At 52.8% G+C, this 21050-nt stretch overlaps 1 protein-coding gene across 2 annotated transcripts in view; it reads right to left on the bottom strand.

The window, feature by feature from the left end:
* Positions 1-3298: 3298 nt before the first annotated feature.
* The window catches only part of SUFU (suppressor of fused homolog (Drosophila)), a 105004-nt gene continuing 87252 nt past the window's right edge, over positions 3299-21050 (bottom strand). For both annotated transcript variants that reach the window (XM_008569716.1, XM_008569715.1), the window contains exons 9-12: positions 18475-18609; positions 16428-16566; positions 6717-6785; positions 3299-3998 (exon numbers count right to left, since the gene is read on the bottom strand). In XM_008569716.1, the coding sequence (XP_008567938.1) occupies positions 3909-3998; positions 6717-6785; positions 16428-16566; positions 18475-18609 (433 nt within the window). In that variant the 3' untranslated portion in view covers positions 3299-3908. The remainder of the gene's footprint in view (positions 3999-6716; positions 6786-16427; positions 16567-18474; positions 18610-21050) is intronic.

Below are 21050 nucleotides of genomic sequence, written 5' to 3'. Positions count from 1 at the left end.
GGTTTGCCTGTGTCACTCACTGGGTACAACCTATTCTGAGACTGCCCCTCCATCCGGATCCTGAGTTCTGCCCTGGATTAGGAGGTTGAATTTAGATGCCTGGTGAGGGGGCAGCTAGCTGGAAGGGGGCAAGGACTCCAAAACTAGAGGTAAGGAAGACCCACCTTCCTCACCTGTTGGGGCCCCTCTTCCCAAGGGGAAATTTTTGGTAAGAGGAGGGTAAAAGAGGAATGAGGTGGCACAGAGAGGGTCTTTACCCACCTGCTCATCTGCCCAGACTGTGTTCCTCACTCCTACCACCTTGGTCTTAGAGGAATTCAAGATCAACAAGGGACAGCCTATCCCTGCAAAGTCATTTCTTCATGACTGAAGAGTCACCAGCTGCATGATCCTGTTCCTTGGCACCCCCTTCACTCCCAACAACAGTCTTGGGACCTTCCCCATCCCTGGCCTCCCCCTTTGCCAGGGCCCCAGGCTTCCTGCTCCCCTACACTAGGCAGCAGAAAGGAGACACGACCCAGGCGCTTCTGCAAATATGTTTAATGCACTTAGATTACACAGAACAAGAGGGGACAAGAAGGAAACAACATCTAAGTGAGTCACCCAAAAATTTTTACAAAAGTCCCAGGCTGACTGCTGCCCCAGGAACTGAGTCGCCATTCACATTAAAAACTAATATAAAATTTTACAAAAGTCTGCTCACTGCAGCATTCAGGTACTTGCTTACAAAAGTCCCAGGCTGACTGCTGCCCCAGGAACTGAGTCGCCACTCACATTAAAAACTAATATAAAATTTTACAAAAGTCTGCTCACTGCAGCATTCAGGTACTTGTACAAAAGGAGGGGTCTCTCTATAGGGCTCCTGACTTGTGACAGAGACCCAGGCACCTCACATGGCATGGAGGTCCTGGAAGCTAGAGAGGGAAAACCAGATAAAAAAAGTAGTCAAGGGAATTCTCTACTGGTCTGCCCCATAGGGGCACCAACCTTCAGGTTTTCTCCCTGTTCTCAACTCAACCTCAAAACCCAGTCCCAAGACCCTGTGTCTACTCTTTTAAATGCTTTATCCCTTTTAGACTCTCCCCATGGCTTCCCCAGTCCCTGCCCTGGAGCCTTGCCTTTGGAAGAAGAGTCAGGTAGGAAGAGGCACCAGTTTCCCAGCCAGACCTGACACCTTGCATGTCCATCCCCAAACCCCTCAGAATGGCAGCTGGGTCTGTCTGTGGTCCTCTTGCAGCCCACACTGGGTCTGCAGAGCCACAGGAGTCTGCCTCCTATAGTGAGCAACAGCGGTGTGGAGCCCCTTCTCAGAACTTCTAGCACCAGGGACCTGGAGGGATGCCGTAGGACTGGGAAACCTCAAAGAAGCCTGCAGAAGAGGCTGATACAGTGAGGGGAGCTCCTTACCTCCTCAAACCACCAATGAGGTAAGGAGGGAAAGAAGGGGCTCATATACTGAGCCCACAGAAGCTGTGCTGGGCATGTGCAAGGTCAGCTTCTCTTGATCCTCACTGAGGGTCCCCAGCAGCTCAATGGAAAGTTCCCTCCCCAAGAAACCTTTGGGAGGCCCCACCACCCAGGGGCAAGGAGGCCTGGTCGGAGACAGCTGATGCCCTGCCATTCCCCCGGAGTCAATGCACTGTACGGAAGTGAGATGGAGGCCTGGCCCTAGTGGAATCTTGGATGTTCATGAGGTTCCTGACATGATGGTGGCAGGAAGGGGCCACAGGGGTCCTGGGGCTCAGCATCTCAGAGATCACCTGCTTCCTCCTGCCTTCCCCTGCTCCCCTAGAATGAGACTGCCTCACTGGTGGTGCCTACGATTAATCTGCAAAGGCCCTGCAGGCCTCGGGCAAGTTGTTGACCAGATGCCTCACATGCTGATGACAAAGCTTAGCTCAGAAAATGCCTCCCACCCCAATCAGGCAGATGGAGGCAGGATGAACTGGAGCAGGGAGCCCTTGGGCAGGTCCCCAGGAAGAGAGAATTTGGGGAGTGACTGGTCAGGGTGGAAAGGAATGGAGGCAAACTGATGGCATCTCTCTGCCTATGAAATGTCAGAAGACAAGCGCTTCAAAGGCAGGGCTGCTGTGGTGGGTGAAGACCAGTAAGCTTCCTTTTGGAAAAGTCCTCAGGGCAGTGGAAAGCACAGCTGCTGCTGACATCAGGTCCAGAGAGGCTTGATTCTTGGCTGGTGGGGGCCTGGAGCCAGTCTCTCCCAAACACTCCAGGCTAATCGCCCTTGAAGCTTGGAGCTTGATGGAGTTAACCAGATAGCCCTGGGTGTGTACAGGAGAAGGGGCCAGGCCTAGTGGTCCTTTGGAGATCCAATTCCTGATCACTGGAGAGCCCAGCCAGTGGCCTCATGTCCCCTGCACTCTGTGGACCTACTGTAGCACTTCTGGTGGTGCCCATGTGTGTGGCAGAGGCAGATGGGGGCAGTGAGGAGCCATGCATGATCCCTGACAGACAAAATAACTTTGCTTTTGAGAGGTCTGCAGGGTGATCTTGAATTAGCAGTCCCTAAAGTCCAGGGTAAGAGGGCAGGACAGGGGCTTGCTGATTCCAGGTTAGGAGTGGGAGATAATCCAAGAGGAACCCCAAAACTGTGGGCTAGAGATAGGTTGGCTTCTGGAAGGCAGACTGTGAGATCTGCATAACTAGGGGTGAGAGACCAAGGAAAGGAGACAGGACAAGGGATGTGGAATGAAAAATGAGAACTGAATAGATGCAGGGAGGATGGGAGGGTGGCAGAGAGCAGTGCTGGCAAAATCAAAGTGAAAGAGATATTCAGAGGTTGATTTTTCAGTTTTTAGTAAGCCAGAGTCTTGCAGCCTGGGGGCTGGGAAGTCTGGGGGATGAGGAAATGGGAAAGGAGTGGTCAAAGAGCTGGAGACCCAGGGCCTGAGTGGCAGGTGGGGATGGTCTGTGAGATGCTGGGCCTCACCCTATCCCAGGTAGTCCTGGTAGGGTGGAAAAGGCCTGGAAGATGAGGCTGGGGTCACCAAGTCTTTGAGACCTGAGGGTCCCTGAACTTAGTGAGGCCCAGTTCACTTGGAAAATAGCAGCACCCCTTCCTGGCCCCAGCTCAACTGAGCTCAAGGCTGCATGGAGGAGTATCTTTGCTCTCCCCCTGCCCCAGGCTCCGCCAGGCCCAGCTGGAAAGAAAAACTTCTCTGTGAAGCTGGCTCCTCCACGGCCCTGGGCTGGCAGGCAAACAGCACCAGGCACCTTCTCCGGTGGCAATACAGGGGGGAGACGCAGCCCCAACCCATTTGAGAGAATGAGAAAGTTCATCTGAGAATAAAGTTCTGTTTAAAAATCATTATATACATGGCTCTGGACACCTTTGCAGAGCAATAAGATACCATCCGGTTTCTACAAAATAAAATAAGGAAGAAGAAAACCAAACGCAATTGGAGGGACTGTTCTGTGGCCAGAGGAGCTTGACTGGCAAAGGCTTCCCAGAGCTGAGCTGGACAGGGCACTTGCATGTACACTCCGCATCAGAGGCTCTTCCTCTTTCCTGCAGGGTTGGGTGGCAGGGGGTAGGTGAGAACAAGGCCTGGCTCCACCTAGGGGCACATCAAGGGTCCAGTCAAGTCTCAAACCAGGACCTGTGATGCAGCAGGTAGAAAGGGTTTGCATTTGCCTGCTCACTGGCCTAGTGGGACCAGGGCCAGGTCACATGGGCTTGGCCGACTGGTGGGGGAGGCCCCTGAGCTGGAGATGAGGTGGGAGGCCTGTAGCCATGCATGGCATCCCACCGGGCTGTGGGTGTGGTGGCTGGGCAGTCATCCTCACACTTGTCCTTTTATTTGTGGGAATCTCGTTTACGCAGTTGTTACACTGGAAGTCACTGGGGAGCAGCTGGGTTCCCCCTTGGCCCCTGCAGGGCCCAGCCCAGGCTAGTGCAGCGGACTGTCGAACACCACGTCAGGTAGGATGGAGACTTTCAGCTTCTTTTCAGGCCAGCTGTATTCTTTGGGAAGTTTGAACTGTGGAGGGAGCAAGCACAGACCCAGAGTGCACGTGGTTAGCAGAATCCGCTGCCTTCTGCCCAGAGACTGCTGAGAAAGAGGCCAGGACCCTCACCCAGGCCCTGTCCGTGGGACACTGGGGGCAAGACAGGCCATTGGATGCCTGGCTTCACTCTCAAATGCTAGACCCAGGTGGACTGCTAGGGTCAAGCTGCTGGAGTTCAGTGACCCCTTCTTTCCCCTTGCTCTACCAATAATTAACCAGGGTTGGAGGCAGTGTGTTTTCAAACTCTTTCTTGACTGTGCTGACCTCACCTCCTGCTCACTTCCTCGGTTCTGCCCCCAGCCACAAGCATGTAAGGAATCTGTTCCCTGAGGCCCTGGGCTGGAGGATAGGGGCCTGGGGGAGGGTGCAGATGCTATGGGAAGTGGCTTGAGGTCTGTCATTGCCATGGCCCATTTCAGAGGCTGGTGTGGGAAGGACCCTGGAAACTGTTCTCCGTAGCCTTTGCCAAAGGGTCCAAAGGGAAGGAGGTCATGGTTCGGCCCCAAAGTCAGACCCACACTTGCAGCCCTGGTGGGAGCAGAGGAGTGGGACCAGCATGGCTTGAGCTGCTTTCTTGGCTGGTGCCTCAGCAGGAGGGACAAATCCCCACCCCACTCCCCATCACTCATTCTCATTTGCTTCAAAGCATTACCAGTCTCTGAGTGGTCCCAGTGGTGGCCAAGGAGAGCCAACGTATTCCTAGCCCACCCCAGGAATCAGTGCTTTGCTTATAGCTTTAGTGTTTCGCTCATTTGCCTGAGAGCTTCTGGTGGGGGGGAGAGGAAGAGACTGACATATCTTATTTCCTCTGTATTCTAGGAGTTTGCATGTGGTCTGACACACAGCCGGTGCTCAATAAATGTTCACTGGCTTGTACTGATGCTGGAGCTTGGAAACACGGTCTGTCTTTTATGACTCCCACTGTCCCAGGGCTGGGCCAGAAGTCAGGGCCAGGGTAGAAAGGAGAGAACAGGCTCTCAGCCTGCCTAGGGCTGGGGCTGGAGGTGGACAGGCGTGACACTTCCTGGCTGGCTCCCTCTTCCCTCCCTCTGATGGGGACAGTCCATGCCAGGACCAAAGTGGAGAGTGGGGCAGGGTGTGGGGACAGCCTCTGGATAGGAAAGCAAAAAAAGAAAAAAGTCATTTTTAGTGACCTACTTTCCTAAGCTCCCCTGGCTTCTGTCCCTCTTGCCTGGACTGTCCCCCTCCCACCCCCTCAACACCCGAGCTCAAAGCAGCAACCTGGCACAGCACCATCCCAGTGTGACAAGGCCTCTCCGGAAGCGCTCTGGGCAGCTGGCTCTGGTCTGACTGAATGGGGAGCTAAGCCTCAGAGACCAGTGACTTGTGGGGGTTGATTGGCACAGGCTGGGTGCTTGATGACTTTGGAATGTACAAATGAATTAATTTATCAAGCTGTATCCCAAAGGACAGAGAAGACACTGCTCTATTGGGGTGACCTCAGCTCTGAGGAGTTACTGTCCACCCAGAGTCCTGGACAGGAGGCCCCACCCTATGTACTCTCCTTGGCCTCATGGACATCAGAGGCATCTGCGTCCCCTGGCTGCTGGAGGCTCTGCCCTGGCTGAAACCTAGCTACTGCCCAGCCTCCCTCTGGCTTGAAAACCTGGGCCCTGGGAGGTAAAGGAGCTGTCCCCAAGCACATTTCCCAGCAGACAGGGCAAGGAAAGGGTCTGTCTCTGCCACAGGCAGGGGAGGGCCCAGAAGAGCTCTCCAGAGGCCAAGCCAGCCTGCAAATGTTCCACTAACCCATAGAATGTTCCACTAACCCGTCGGGCGTTGAGGCCAGGAAGGCTCAGATCCCGCTGGGGTGTGGGTTACTAGGAGGCAGGGGGAGGGAAAGGGACTTTCCAGGATGAGGTAAGTCCCCACAAATGAGGATACCGGGAACAAGGAAGAAAAACAAAGGGGATTATGGACTCCATTCTTGTACCCCAGAGGAGTAGCCAGGGGACGCACAACCTGCACCTGGCCTGCCAGCTCCTCAGGCTCTGGGCTAGGGCTGGACAAGGTGGACTAAGAGGGACAGCTTGTGGCTGGGGAAGGGAGGAAGGGAGAGTGGCTCCTGGGTGGCCCAAGGCAAGAGCGGGAGTCCCTTGTTGCCCACCAGAACTCCCCAGTGGAATGTTCTCTGGCAGCAGATGTGGGCTTTCTGTTCAGAACCTGCCAGGGAACAGCAGGGGCTGGGGAGAATACATACAAGCCTGAAGGTCCTGGCTGCCTCTTCAATGAGGTTCTCAGGAGCTGGCAATTCAATTTGCTGGGTATCTTTACAAGGGCAGGGGATGGGGCAGGGGGCACTAGTGGCTCATGGAAACAGAAGAGAAAGCCATTTAACATCTCTAGGGTCTCTTCTCCAGGCTATACCTGCACCTCAAAGAAGAGCCCCCTGGCTGCCTCTTCAATGAGGTTCTCAGGAGTTGGCAATTCAATTTGCTGGGTATCTTTACAAGGGCAGGGGATGGGGCAGGGGGCACTAGTGGCTCATGGAAACAGAAGAGAAACAAAGCCATTTAACATCTCTAGGGTCTCTTCTCCAGGCTATACCTGCACCTCAAAGAAGAGCCCGCAGACGCAGACACACATCCAGATACACACTCTCTCACACACATGCACACACAAATGCCCATGGAGACTACACGCTGTCACAGAGAATCAAACAGGCTTACTTCCTCTGGAGAAGTCAAATCTTCTAAGTCCTCCAACATTTTCTCCACAAACTCTTCGGTCAACAGAATCTGTGAAGAAGGCATAAGGCAGGTTTTTAACTTTTAAATATATGGTCTTTTTGCCAACTGCCAAGCCATAGACATTTCTTCTGGCCATGGAGGAGATATAAGCTCACTGTCATCTGTTCTAGGGACAGAGAGAAGTGTCTGAGGCCTGTCCCCGGCTGTCATTGCCCTCCATACCCCCCAATACCTCTCACTACCATCATCTGCAATATTGGGCTGACCAGACAGACCAGGACAGAGAAGAGTGTCAGAGGACAATGGGGGAGATGGGGACAACGAAAGGGTTGGCAGTGCTGGCCCCAGAAGGGAGATGGAAATTGGTGGAGAAAATCCCCTATTTTGGCTGCTTGGGCCTCCTGCATGTGGCGGTGCAGTAGAGGGGGAACAGAGGAGCCAAGGGGCAGAGAAGAGCTATTGCCAACATCTTCCTTGTCTAGCCAGGCTCACATGTTCCCACCCCATACTCCCCCAACTTGGTAGGACGAAAGGAATCTGTTTGGATTTGGAATACAAGCCCTGTCTGGAATCTGGAAATGACCCAGAAGGTACATCCAAGAATGTCTGAGCTGGAGAATTTCAAGATTGTGGACCAACCTCTCTCATTTTACAGATGGGAACTTCCATTTCCACCCACAGTACCCATATTCTCTCAGGCTGGACGCTCCCAAGCCCCAGCCCTGCTGGCCTCCTCCAGCCACTGTGTTCCTCAGGGCTTGAGACACCTCTTCTCTAGGTCACCTCCCAGCTTTCCCACATTGCTGTTCTAATCTGAGGCCCTGTCGCCTCATGCTTTGACCTCTAGGACAGTCTGGCCTCACTATTTGGCTGGCACAACCACCACACTAACCCCTTAAAGAAGTTTTCACAGCCAGTTGGAAAGTCCAAGGGTGCTCAGAGCCACTAAAATGAGGCCTTCCTCCACCTAATGGGCCGTTCTCCGAAACCATTCCTCTGGTCAGGTTGCCTTGCAGAGCCAGGCCAAGCTCACCCTGTGCCTGTGTCACTCTGGGCCCTGGTTGAAGATGTCTTTCCTCTTACAAATCTGACCCCTTCCTTCACCCCCCTCTCCTCCCTGTCCTTGTCTGTAGGGCCCCCTGGACTCCACAGCAGACCCTTTTGCATCCCAGGGCTGTGGCTCTACTATCCTCTGAGGGTCCTGGGCAGAGCACAGAGGAAGAATGACCATGGGGTGAAGACTAAGGTGAGGGGCTCCTCTGCAGGAAACCCTGTGAGGATAGGAATGAAGAACTTGAGAAAATACCCATCAGGTTTCCCCTGGGAGTTGTCCACTCTGATAAGAACAGAACTTTCCACATGGTGAGATAAAGTGAAATGGCAGAGAGAAGAAAATGAGCAAGCAGGATCACTAGGGACCTCGCAGGATGGAGGACTCCAAAGGAAGGAAGTGGATGGGGAGGAGGTGGGAGAGAGGAATGAGAACACTACCCCCCAAACGAGCAGAAAAGTCACCATCACACCAGGCACCGTGCTAACTGCACATATCTTTTCTCCTTCAGTCTCCTTACTGATGAGGAAACTGAGGCAAGACAGATTATGCCGTTTGCCCAAAGTCACATGGCTTGTGAGTGGCTGAGATGAGACCATATCCCTGTCATGTCTGAAGAACTGCTTCTGAATCCTGAACTCTTAACGCCATTTCTTCATTTCTTCATTCTCCCAGGGACACAGGCATGAAGGTTGCCCATTTCCCACTGGGACAAGCACCCTCCCTTGGGTTACAGGGAACCAAAAAATTTGTCCTTCCCAGGCTTCAAGCCCATAGTCAGGCCAAAGTGCTCTGACCACTGGCCCACATCTCCTCACCAAAGTTTCTGTTCTAGGCACTCAGGCCTCAAGTGAGGACAGAGACAAGGCTTAGAGAAAGAGGGAGAGGGGCAAAGTGGGCCAAGGGAAGTGCCCATCTAAGGTGCCCCCCACTCCAAGTTCCCCAAAGTGGGTCTGGCCAACTCCTCCCACAGACTACAGCCACAGCCAGTCATACTGAACCCTCCCGCTGCCTAAGCCTTGCTCCTTCCACTCTCTTATCCCAGAGGTGTTCCCCCCAAAAGTCCAGAACTCTCCACCAGTTATCACCAGTCTGCTTGAGCAGTACAAAAGTCACATTCATATTTTTGGCATTTCCGGGGCTTGTTGCCATCTCTGCAAATGCTAGCACAAACACAAGCATACCTAAAACCCAATTATATTACAATGGCTCCAGTCTGGTCTAGGCTGGGCTGATTTCTAACCCACAAATAATTTAGAGGGAGGGGCTTTCTGCCAGAGTGGTAAGTAGATCTGGGACTTTAACTAGTGCTGGGGTTGAGATGGGGTATGAGGGAGGGCAGGAGGACGGGAGAGGGCTCACAGGGACTGTGGCCACCCAAGCAGACTCCAAAGGGAGTTGTTTTTCAAGGGAAGGTAATGCCACCAACACCAAGTTCAGTCCTAAACTAGTTCCAAGTGAGCTAACCAGCCATCCCTATATAGGATCCAAACCCGTGGCCTTGGTGTTATCAGCACCGCACTCTCCCGAGTGAGCCACAGGCCGGTCCCCCGTTTAATTCTTTTAAAATAAGGTGAAGTTTCTAGCAGGAACCAGCAAATCACCGAAAGTGAAAATGGAGGAGCAAGGGCCGGCCCGTAGCTCACTTGAAGAGAGCGGTGCTGATTACACCAAGGCCACGGGTTCAGATCCCTATGTAGGGATGGCCGGTTTGTTCACTTTGGAGAGCGTGGTGCTGACAACACCAAGTCAAGGGTTAAGATCCCCTTACTGGTCATCTTTACATAGGGATTAAAAAAAGAATTAAAGGGGGAAAATTATACAAGAGATCTGCAGGATATTAAGGGTGATATTCTCTGCAAAGAAACACGACAGACTGTCATAGCTCCAGGCACCTAATTTAATTTCCTTTGGGAGTTAAACCTTAGAAACATGGACTGAACAAACAGGCCCTGTTCTTTGTATATTTCAGACCTGGAGCTGAGAATGTTAACAGATCTTATCAACAGGACACTGGAGATAGACAGCTATGGTGGAGCTGCTCCTGGGAGCTCTCACGAGTAACAGACTCGCCCTTGTGATGCAACTGTGGGAAAAGTCTGTGCAGTTCTGGGGCTGGGCACTCCTGAAGCTCACTAGGTCCCCATGGAGCTGCCTGGCTCTGCCACAAATAATAATGGCAATGGTTATGAGAATGACAGTTATAATGGCCAATAGCAGGAGTAGTTCCCCCCTCCCCCATCACCATGTGCCAGGCACTGTGCTAAGTGCTCGACCTGTATCATCTCATTGAATACTTATGGAGTTCCTGCAAGGGTGGTAACTATCATCCCCACTCTGCAGATGTAGGTGCCAAGAGGAGACAAGTCTCCTGGACATTAGAAGAAGAGCAATATGACCTTGTGGTAGTAGAGGATGCTCTTTTCCCATCTGGGGAGAATACCCGAACTCTAGAAGCCTGTATATTCAGGGCTGACTCCTCTTTCTCTCCTGTGATGAGGGAAGTGAAGGTGGCTTTGGCTTTTCCAATGGCCTGGAAAACCAGTCCCAACCCCAATTAGCCACACATCTCCTGGCCACTTGCTCAGCTCAAGAGGCCAGGAACCCTGAACATCACAGATTGCAGCTGCTAAGAAACCAGGTTGACCAACTGGAAAAGAAGGCAAACAACGCCCAGAGATGGTTTCTAAGTGGGAACAGTGGGACAAATTTCCAGGTTGGGCTGCTGAATACATACATTTCAATAGTTACTCTAGGGCTGGCTAGTTAGCTCACTTGGGAGAGTGTGGTGCTGTTAACACCAGAGTCAAGGGTTCAGATCCCCTCACCAGCTAGCCACCAAAACAAAAAATAAAACAAAACAAAGAAATAGTTCTTCTAGCCCAGAAAATAGCAATAGAGATAATGATGATGATGATGATAACAGCACTCGCTGATATTTGCACTCACCAAGAGCTGGGCATAAAACACGTTTGTGCACAAACAGCCCCTGGAGAGAGGAGACCCTCTAGTGAGAGAGGAAGACCCTAACCAATCTGAGTAGTGCACTCCCCGGGGAAGCTTTGAAAATATGAAGATGCTAAGCCCCATCCAGACCTCCTAAATCAGAATAACCTAGGGCAAAGCCAAGGCACATGCATTTTTAATTCTTTTTTTTTTTTTATCTTTGGCAGCTGGCTGGTATGGGGATCTGAACCCTTGACCTTGGTGGTTACAAGGTGGTGCTCTACCCAACTAACAGGCCAGCTGTGAAATTTGATTTTCTTTTTTTTTTTGTCCTTTTTGAGACCGGTCGCACCGCGCTCAGCCAGTGAGCGCTGTGAGCGCACCGGTCATCCCTATATAGGATCTGAACCCGCGGCGGGAGCGCTACTGCGATCCCAGTGCTGCACTCTCCCGAGTGCACCACGGGCTCAGCCTGAAATTTGATTTTCTTTTTTCGTGCAGGGGTGATTGGCTGGTATAAGGATCCGAACCCTTGACTCTGGTGTTATCAGCACCATACTGTCCCAAGTGAGGTAACCAGTCAGCCCTCATCTGCATTTTTATTATTTTTTTCTTTATTTATTTATGTGTTTTTTGGTTTTGTTTTTTCCTTTTTTTTTCCACCTGCATTTTTTTTTTTTTTAATTTTTGTCTTTTTTTTTTTTTTCGTGACCGGTAACGGGATCGCAACCCTCGGTGTCGCGCCCGTACCGCGACCGGCGGGATCACAACCCTTGGTGTCGCGCCCGCACCGCGCTCAACCAGTGAGCTGGCCGGTCTCTATATGGGATCCGAACCCTCGGCGGGAGCGCCGCCACACTCCCAAGCGCCGCACTCTACCGAGTGCACCACCGGGCCGGCCCTTTCACCTGCATTTTTAAAAGGCACCCCAAGAGATCTTGGTGAAGGTAGTACTGGGAAATACTCAGGCCTAGAGGGCCCCTACTCTCTACTGCCCACTTTTGGCTGCGGGGGGGGGGCTTAGAATCTAGGCCAGCAGCATACTCTGATGGGGTCCTACTGGGTGCCTTAACAAGCCTGGCTGGTTGGTGGTGAGGCAGAATTGTCAACAATCTCCCAATTCCCCAGGCCCCAGTAAGTTCCAGAAGGAACTCGAAAAGTGATCTTTCATCAGTGCTGCAAGCAGGAGCCCAGCTGCTGCAGATCTGACGCCAATTCAAATGTCTGTGGTCACTGATATTTCAGAGTCTGCAAAGAGCGCTGACAATGACCACTCCTTCGCCTTGGTACGACAATCCACACTTTGTCCAGGCATTATTTGCTCTTCATGTTGACACGTTGTTCTTGCTATCCAACAAGTTTGGCTTTCTTTTCCCTCTCTTTCCTTCTCTCAGGGAAGGAAATGTGTTGTTTACAGTGGTAGGGCCTGCCAAGGAGCTGCTCTGGCAGCCACGATGGCAGTGGAGGAGGCAGGGATGAGGAAGTGGCAGGCCTATCTGTGTCCCCACCCTGCTACTCAACAGGCCAGATAAAAGCCAGAAAACAGCAGCTCAGGGACAGAGGTATGTGTGTTTGCTGGCAGGTAGCACAGTGGGGGCCAGTGAGGCTTCGCTCATTTCCTGTTCTCTGTGGGTGATGAGAAGTTGGCTTTGGGGGCCAGATGTAGGCTCAGACTCCCGCTTGGCTGTTGGCCGCTGGGGACACAGCAGGGCACCATAGTCCTCTCCTGCAAAGGAGGGTACTTCTCCAGGCACATTGCGAGGCTTTAAACCTTAATGAGCATCCCCCTGGACAAAGGTCTGTGGGACAGCCCAAGCAAAGGGTCTCCAGGGAGAACAGGTATGGCCAGGTTCACCAGTGGAAGGAGAAACAGTAGAGGCACCAAAGGCGAACTGTCCAGGGCCTGGGCCAGGGATTCCCAAGCCATCTTCCAAACAACATTCAAATGGGTGGATGGGAACTGGAGAATGCAAAGGCTTGTCCAGAAGAGAGTGGTGGGTTAGCTGCTGGGCTGTGGGAAACCTCAGCAGAGATTCCCCGAGCCTAGCTTAGAGCAGCAAAGACCACTTGGAACAGCTACTGGGTGTCTTCCCAAGCTTGGGGCCTCTCATCAGGGCTGGGAGGGAATGGCTGGAACTGGGGGCTCCACCTGGGCAAGCTGTCAGACACCACACAGCTGACAAAGCACTGCAGGGCCTAAAAAAAATTCTCATATTTGGTGATGTGACCCCTATGTGACTTCTGGGACTGAGACTTCTCCCCTATCAGAGCAACCCTCGGTGGGGATGGATGAAAAATTCAGCTGTGGGCCAGGCTCCTGTTCAGAAGACTAATAGCCCAGTGTTGACAGGCTCAAAGGAGAGAGGCTGGTTAAAGCCACTGGGATGTGAGAACGCTGGGGGAAGGAGGTAAAGGAGAGGACTGTGGCGGGCCTCCCACCCAGGGTCTGAAGATCCTCCTGCAAAGCTCTGGAGCTGGCTGATAGGCTTTACAATCTCAACAAGGATGAGAACAAACAGCACATGGTAGGGCAGATGCAGTCAAGGTGTCATTCTCCAGAAAGTGAAAAGTCTGTGGGACTGGAGCTAGATTTGTGCCTCTCCAGCTCTTCCTTTATAAAGCAGGGAGTATCCACTGCACTCCACCTGGCATTGCAGATGCTCTGCTTTTCTGTGTACTGGGGCCTTGACTTTCTTGAGAGATGGGGGAAGGTAGGCAGGTACTGGCTCAGGAGTAGGAGGAGGGGAGGCCTGTCTGGAGCTGTTCCACAAGCTCCAGAAAGGGGCTCAGTTTCCCTAACCTTCCACCTTTTCCTCTCAGCCTCTCCTCTGTCACTCTTCCCCCATGCAGGGTGTCTTTGCCATGCCTTTCCCCCTAGAGATAACAGGCCTGGGCTGGTAGCCAGAACAAGGTGCCAAGACCGGGAGTGAGGGCTTCCGAGGCTGTTGAAGGCTGATGCAAGAAAGTCATCTCAGCCCCTCCCGATTTAGCTGGGACCATCATAAAGAGGTGAAGCTTCAGCCAAGAGAACAAAAGTCCTGGGTCTGCTGCATTCAGCTCTTTCCCTTTCCTCTTGGCACACAGACCCAAGAGACACCCCCAAACCCTGGGAGTGGGAGCATGACATGCCTGAAGGGAGCAAGGACTGGCCACTCCGTGTGGGGGTCTCCCTCCTGAGGGGCCTGGGGCCCTTCTTGGCCCAATGGAGTAGGCCCTCACTGGTGACTGTGAGTCTAACCCCAGGCTCCAGGAGGTCCTGCAGACTCCTGGGGAGACAGACAGCCCCAGAGGGAGACCTAGAGGCCCACAAGTAATTACAAGCCCAGGTTCCCACAAGCTAGGGAGCTGTCTATGACCACAGTGGCAGGACCCTAAAGGGGAGGGCAGGCTGGCAGTCATATGCAGAAAATGCTGACTATTTGCTGGGAGGCAGGAGGGCTAGTGTGGGTGTTGGCTCCACACTGAGAATCCAGCTGGGGGGAGGGTCAGAGGGTTTCCCAGGGCTCCTTGGAAAGGGCCTGAGAAACCCCTCAGTGATCAAGGGTGTGTGCTTGGGGAGCGGGGCCTCAGCCAGCCTTCCCAGGAGCTCTCCTGTGAGCTGGCCCCCGTGGTGGACCACACTAATGAGCCCATAACACAGGCCTTTGATTAAGCAGCTCCCAACACAGCAACTTTATTGAAACATGCCGAGGCCAGCAGCTCGTTCCCACCGCTCCCCGGTTCCCCAGGCAACAGCCCATGGGAGGGGACTGTGTGCTGGGAGGCAGTGGTGCTGAGTGCTCAAGCTCACTGAGGGCTGCCAGGGAGGTAAGGAGGTGTGGTGCTGGGAGCAGCAACACCAGCAGCGGGGGGTGGGGGTGGGGGTGGGGGGTAAGGGCCTTGGAGTTGGAGGTGAGTCTGGAAGGCTTCAGGGGGACTGAGGGGCAACAGGACTCTGCTGAGTCCTCTGGAGGCCAAGGTTCCTGGGCTGCTGAAAATTAGAGATGCTGACCACCTTTCCTTAGGGCAGGAAGACGTTCCAAGGGGTAATAGCAGAACTCCAAGGACAGGTTCAGAGTTGAGGATGTGAAATGTAACTGGGTAGAATTTCTTCTTGAGTTTGGGGAGAACCCGGTCCCTACTTTCCCAAGAAAACGTGCTTGAACCTTTAATATACACACATGCTGTCTGAGGATACTTCTGCCAAGATCTGTCAGCACTGTCATCTACTAGGAATGGTGACCTATGAACTCTCAGGCTGGGGTCTCTTGCACAGACACCTCCCACCTTCCTATTATCTATGCCCAGGAGAGATGACTGCTCCCTTCCTGTCCTCCGCAGAGGCAGCCATGGCAGCCTGGGACGGCTGGAGGGTAGGGGGTGGGGGGAGGCCCTTTCCACTTGTGCTGGGCTAATTTCAAATGTTACACTTCAGAGCTTTTGCTACAGTAACTACCAACACCACATGGACACAAATCTAATGTTACCAAGTGGGACTTTTAAAATGTATTTATAACTTTATGGTTCAAAGTAATTTTGTTATGAAACAATGTAATAACAACAGTGGAAAAAGGCAAGATAATTTATGGAACACAATATCCCTAAAGCATCAGCTTCCATTTCTACCTCCGCTTAGTCTGGGGAGTGTGGTTGGTGTCCTTTGTTTGCTGTTTGTTTTAATTAAGGGTTAGTATTTTGGTGGTGGGGGTGGGGGGCTGGCCTGAGGAAGGAGAAATTCTGCTGTAAGCAGACACACAGGCACAAAACGCATGCCCACATTGAGAGTATATATGCTTCGCTGACCCCTGAGACTGGGTTAAACCCATGAAATCTGCATAAATTCTCTTCCCCTTGACTGTGATCCTCCCCTGCTCCCTCCAACATACCACAAACAAGGCATGGTCACCTTCTGGATTGGGGTCAGGTTCCCTTTCCTGGTACTCCTGAGAGGAGGAAGGTAAAGTGTTCGTTTCGCCCCCACCCCCAACAAACAAAAGTCAATAAAGGATGTCATAATACACTTGCAAGTGTGGCGGACCAGGCTGAGCATTTGTTAGAGACCTGGGACAGGACAGAGGTTGGAAGGAGGCCTATGACTCGTAGGCCCCAGCACCCTGCTTGGCATGAGCTCTGAAGCTTGCTACCACCAGAAGAGCAAGGGAGGGACAAAGTGTTCCTGCTCAGAAAAGCTGGGTTTCCATCAGGAGGAACGAGGAAGCCATTAGATTGGGGGTGGTAGTGTTAATTGGCTCCAGCCTCTGAGGCCTGCCCATCCCAGCCCCAGGGTCCAGGCACATGTACCCACTTTCTGTGAATTCTGGGGGGATGTCCATCTAGCTACCAGAGCATGGCTTCCACACAGCCTCCCATCTTGCTTCATCCTCAGTCTCCTGTGCCTTGGTTTATCCAGGGTGTAGAAAGTCTCACATCCTTCAAACCTGGATTTCCACAGCAAACAGAACTACCAATGACTAGGGCCTGCAGAGTTCTCACTTGTGTCTCAGGAGATGGCAGAGAAGATCAGGAAGCGCTCCCAGAGCTGCTGGCATAGGCTGCAGCGTCCATACTCCACACAGAGACCTAAGGCCCTGGATCCAAGAGGCAGTTCATATCCAGCCCCTCAGGAAGGGGTGCCGCCAAGAGCTACCAAGGGAGGGTAGGCAATGGAAATGCCTATGGAAAGAAGGTGGGGAGAAGAAAAAGAGCCTTCTCACTTGTAACCAGGGTCCATGAGCTGCGTAAGGATGCTCCTCAGTGGCAAAGGCGCCTTCCACTCCGGTGGAGACAAACGTGATGGCCATGTCACCCGTGATACTTTTATATGTAAAGTGCCGTCCATGCAGGAGCCTGCCCCTGGAGGTGGGAACATGGAGACAGTGAGGAGCTGGGTCTGGAAACAGCCCCAAGCACAGCAGGTCTGGCCAAGGCTCTGGGACGATAGGGGCTATGCTCGCGGAGACAGGGTGCCTGGCTAATGCCCCTCTGACTGCCCACCTGCCCACTAACTGGAGATTGGAGCCAAACATGTTCATTTCAACATCTTCAAAGAGAAGCCTTTCTCACAAGTTCACTAATGTCATCCTTCCAAAGTGCTCAAAGCTGGCAGAGACGACTCTAGAGGAGAGTTCAAAGGCCCTGTACATAGTGGAGTCTACCTCCCCTCGTGTACTAGAGAGGAGAATGAGGCCAGAGAGGGGAGTCAGCAATGTGTCCAAGATCATGCCCAGAGCTAAGAGTGGGGTCGCATTCCCCTTTGTGTGGGGGGTGGAGGGACGATGGCATAGCTTTCACAGCAGTACACTTCACAGTGTCCAGGGCAGAATCTTCACCTGCTCCTGGGGTTTCCCATAACATTTAAATGGCAGGCCCAAAGGCCACAAGCACATCTTTGAAAAAAATGCTGAAGCCAAGTGGGGTCACTCTGAGGGAGCCACAAGAAGTCACGGTTAATCCCCAGTCTGGAAATACACCTGGGGGGAGAGCAAGTGGGGGCGACCGATGGGGCAGAAATGCCAGTCAGAAAAGGGAGCTAAACCTGCTCTGCTTTCTCAGATCAACCCTCCTCCAGGCTAGAGGCCCTGAGCCTGCGCCGGAGAAGTAGCTGGGGAGGAAATGGCGGGGGACCTGGCAGTGGCCCTGCCACGTCCTGTTCACTCTGACCACTTGCTATCTTTGCCCTGCTCCCCAGGGTGGGTGGCCAAGGCTGGTTGCCCTCCAAACTCCTTCCCCAGCCTCTAGGGACAGTGGGGAGGGTCCCGACTGTGCAACCCCTCCTTCTGTGGTACTGTTCTCTGAGTTTAGAGTTATTCTTGTTTCTTCCCCTGCTACAGAGTGAGGGTGGAAACTTGGAGGGCTGTGGAGGAAGCCAGCTGCAACAGAGTCAGCCCAATGCAGCATCCCAACCAGAGAGCTGAATTCTGGCCACAGGGCTGGGTTTCTGGCACTGTGGACAGCAGCAGCAGAGACACAGCTGGGCTTCCTGGTCCAAGGAGTCTGCTGGACTGGTCACTGGGTTTGAAGAACTGAGTGTTTTGCACGGGAAAAATAGAAAGCATGAGAAAATAGAGCCCAACCCACCAGAACCCTCGCCCTGATAACCCAGTGCATCTGTCCCCTGGCTTTGGCCTTGTAGGATGGCTGGGTGCACTTGAGATTCCCTTGGTCACTGAACCTTCATAAGGGGAGCAGGGCTGAGAGAAAATTCTCTGGAAAAAGGAGAGTTCTTTGGCACCTATTCCCCGTGGGTTCTCAGACTCTGAAACTTGAAAATGTCTGCTGTCAACCAAGCAGTTAGACTAAAAACATGGGACTATATGGTCACTGTTCTGGGCCCACTGGGGGCTGCCATTGCTCTAGGCTAGATAACAGATGAAGAGAAGAGAGCCCCTTTCCAGGGACAATCTACAGGGCCAACTGGCCCTCATTGCTCACAGGCTTCTCACCACCAAAGCTGGCCAGAGGCTTGGGTAAGGAGAATACTCTATGGCCAGTGACAGGGGGGCCACTGGCTGGTTCAGAGACCACAAAGTCCCACACAAGCCCAAGGTAGAGCTGCCAGAGGAATTCTGCTCCCTCCCCAGCTCCAGACTCTGCCTAGGCGTGTGGGCTACTGACAGAGAAGCAAGCACAGGCCTCGTGGCTCCTTGAGAGCTCTGGAGGATGAATGTTGGGGGAAGGTGGTTGGGAAGGCTCTAAAGTGCCCCCTGGAGGCCAAGCTGGGTGCTGTGGAGCTGAACTGAGTAGCGGGTTGTCTCAGCTCACCTCAGGCAGAGAGGAATGAGGGCTCCTGATTCCTGGTTGAATTTGAGATGTACACTCTCCAGCTGCCGCGTGCGGATCAGCTCATGGGGAATAATGGCCGTGGAGCTGTCACTTTCTAGGCTGTCTTTGCGGCTCCTGTGAAGCAAGCACAGGAACAGGTTCAGCACAAGGTAAAAACCACAGGGAGGAGCAAGATGGGAGTCTCTGGCTGGGTTCCTGAATAATAATGACAATAATGGTGTTTGGTGATAATGATAACAACAGCTGCCATTCACTATATGCTTGCCAAGTGCCATCCACTGTGCCAAGGACTTCTCACTGATTGGGTACTCCCCACAACGCCCCATGAGGTGGATACAGATAAGGAACTGGGGATCAGGGAGGCTAAGTAACTTTTCCAGGTTGCATAGCCAATGAGTGAGTGGAGCTGGGATTTGGTCTCAGGTAGGTCTGGTTCACTGTTTACTAAGTCACTATGTTTACTAACTCACTATGTTAAGGCTCATGCCACAGAGGCTTGTTTTCCCCTGTGACATCATCAGGAGCTTCTGAGAGCCCTTCCTTTCTTGCCCTGGAGCCTCAGATCCCTGACTTTCCTGGGTGGGTGTGGCAGAGCACCAGAAGACACAGCTCCAAGAGCTTCAGTCCAATTGACCCTGAAAAGGCTCTGAGACACACACTCCTGCCAGTTGCCAGGAGTGCAGTGACATACACATCCTTCATCTAACCAGGAAATGATACCATCCTCCCCAAGGGGGTAGGAGCAAGGCTCTTAGGAGTCACACCAGTGGGCTTGGCTGGGAAGAAACACTGGGCCCCCACCCTGCTGGAGGCCTGTGCCAGATTCCTCCCGGTTGTAGCCCTGACCACAGTGAGCCGTCACTGCTGCCTCATACACCCTCCTGCCCTGTTCTCCACCAACAGCTTGTCCCACAGCTGGGCTGCAGGGTCCCTTTGCAGTCTAAAATTTGCTCTTTCAAATTTAGCTGTCCCCACTGACAACCTCTCAAATCTGCCTCAGCCAGAAATGAGGGTTACCCACTGATCCCATTCAAAAGGCCGGATCCTAGTTTGGGCTGTGAATCTCATAACAATTCCCTAAGTGTCGATCAAAATACTGGGTGAAAAGCTTGAGTTATTTATCATTCAAGTGGCAGGCAGGAGTCACCCAGGATGTCTGGGCCTGACAGCTGGACAGCCACTGAGGGGCAGGCCTAGCTGCCTCACACAGTGGGGGCCGAGTGCTGGGGCCTGTGGCCAGTGAGGCACCCTGACAGGCAGGGCATCTTCCCAGGGGACGGGACACCTTGGACAGCAAGGGGCTGCCGAGGTACTGTTTAGAAACACTCCGAGGCAATGGGGACCGTTCCCACCAGCTGCTCTTCTCCTCCTTGTGAGGATCTACCCCCGATTTGACTGCTTTTTCAGAAAGAAGTCCCTTCCTCTGATGCCCCAAAGCCAACTGTGAAACTGCCTTCCCCCCTGGTTTCTCCTTGGCAAACCCTTTCTCAAGACCTGTGAAGGAGACAAACCCTACGGCCAAGAGGGTCATGGTATTTCAGAACTGAAAGAAATTCTGAAGTTGTTTAATCGACCTCTTTCCTTTACAAGAGAGCCAAGGCCACAGAGCTGGTCTGTGGCAGGCCAGCGTGGGAGCCTCGGACTTCTGACCAAATTCCTTTCCCTTCCCCAGGGGCTGCTATGCTTCCCTTCTGAGGAGGCAACACCGGACACCACATCTCAGCCAGGCACCACTCACAGCTGAGGGCTGAGAGGTGATGTGGGGGTGCCCTCAGGATGCAAATGAGGGCAGAACTCAGGAAATAACAGCAGCCCACATTTGCTGAGCCCTTATTCTGCACTAGGCCCTTGGCTGAGTCCACAGGGTCACTCCCTGAATCCTCACAGCAAGCACCCAGGTTGGCTCTATTGTTAACCTTCTTTTACAGATGAGGTAACTGAGGCTCAGACAGGGGAGGTGACAAGGCTAAGGTGAGTTGAAGTGGAAGAGTCAGGGTGTAACTGTCAGTCACTGCACCATGCCATCTCTGTCAACAGGTTCCCACATCCATGTTCCTGAAAGGGGCTGAGGCCTGGCCTGCCCAGGTGGGGCCTGCTAGAGTATCCCAGTTTCTCTGACGCAGGAAAAATGCTGATGAATAGAATAAGGGGTAGGGTGGGGGCTGGTAGAGAAGAATCAACAGCACACAGGGCTAGAGATGTCTCAAGCTGGAGGGAAAAATAAATTGTTGAAAGTCAGTTAAAAGTCACCTTGGTAACTGCCACAACACTCACCAAGAACGAGGACATCAAACCCACTGCAAACAGCTTTAAAGAAATGGAAAAGAACTTAATCATCTGAAGAATTAAAGTGACAAGTGCCCACATTTACACCTCCCACCAACCTTCAATCATTTGAAAATGTACTTTAATCTTTTAAGTGCAAAATGCTAGATCTGCAGTCCTGGAGTTTGGGTATTTCCGGCATGCTGCTTCAATGGAAATGCGGCTGACTGACACACACACACACACACACACACACACACACACACACTCTCTCTCTCTCTCTCTCTCTC

The sequence above is a fragment of the Galeopterus variegatus genome, unplaced genomic scaffold (genome assembly GCF_000696425.1).
Source record: "Galeopterus variegatus unplaced genomic scaffold, G_variegatus-3.0.2 Scaffold525, whole genome shotgun sequence".
NCBI lineage: Eukaryota > Metazoa > Chordata > Mammalia > Dermoptera > Cynocephalidae > Galeopterus > Galeopterus variegatus.
The sequence above is the reverse complement of the archived record's forward strand: the minus strand, read 5'-3'. Positions and strand labels throughout refer to the sequence as shown.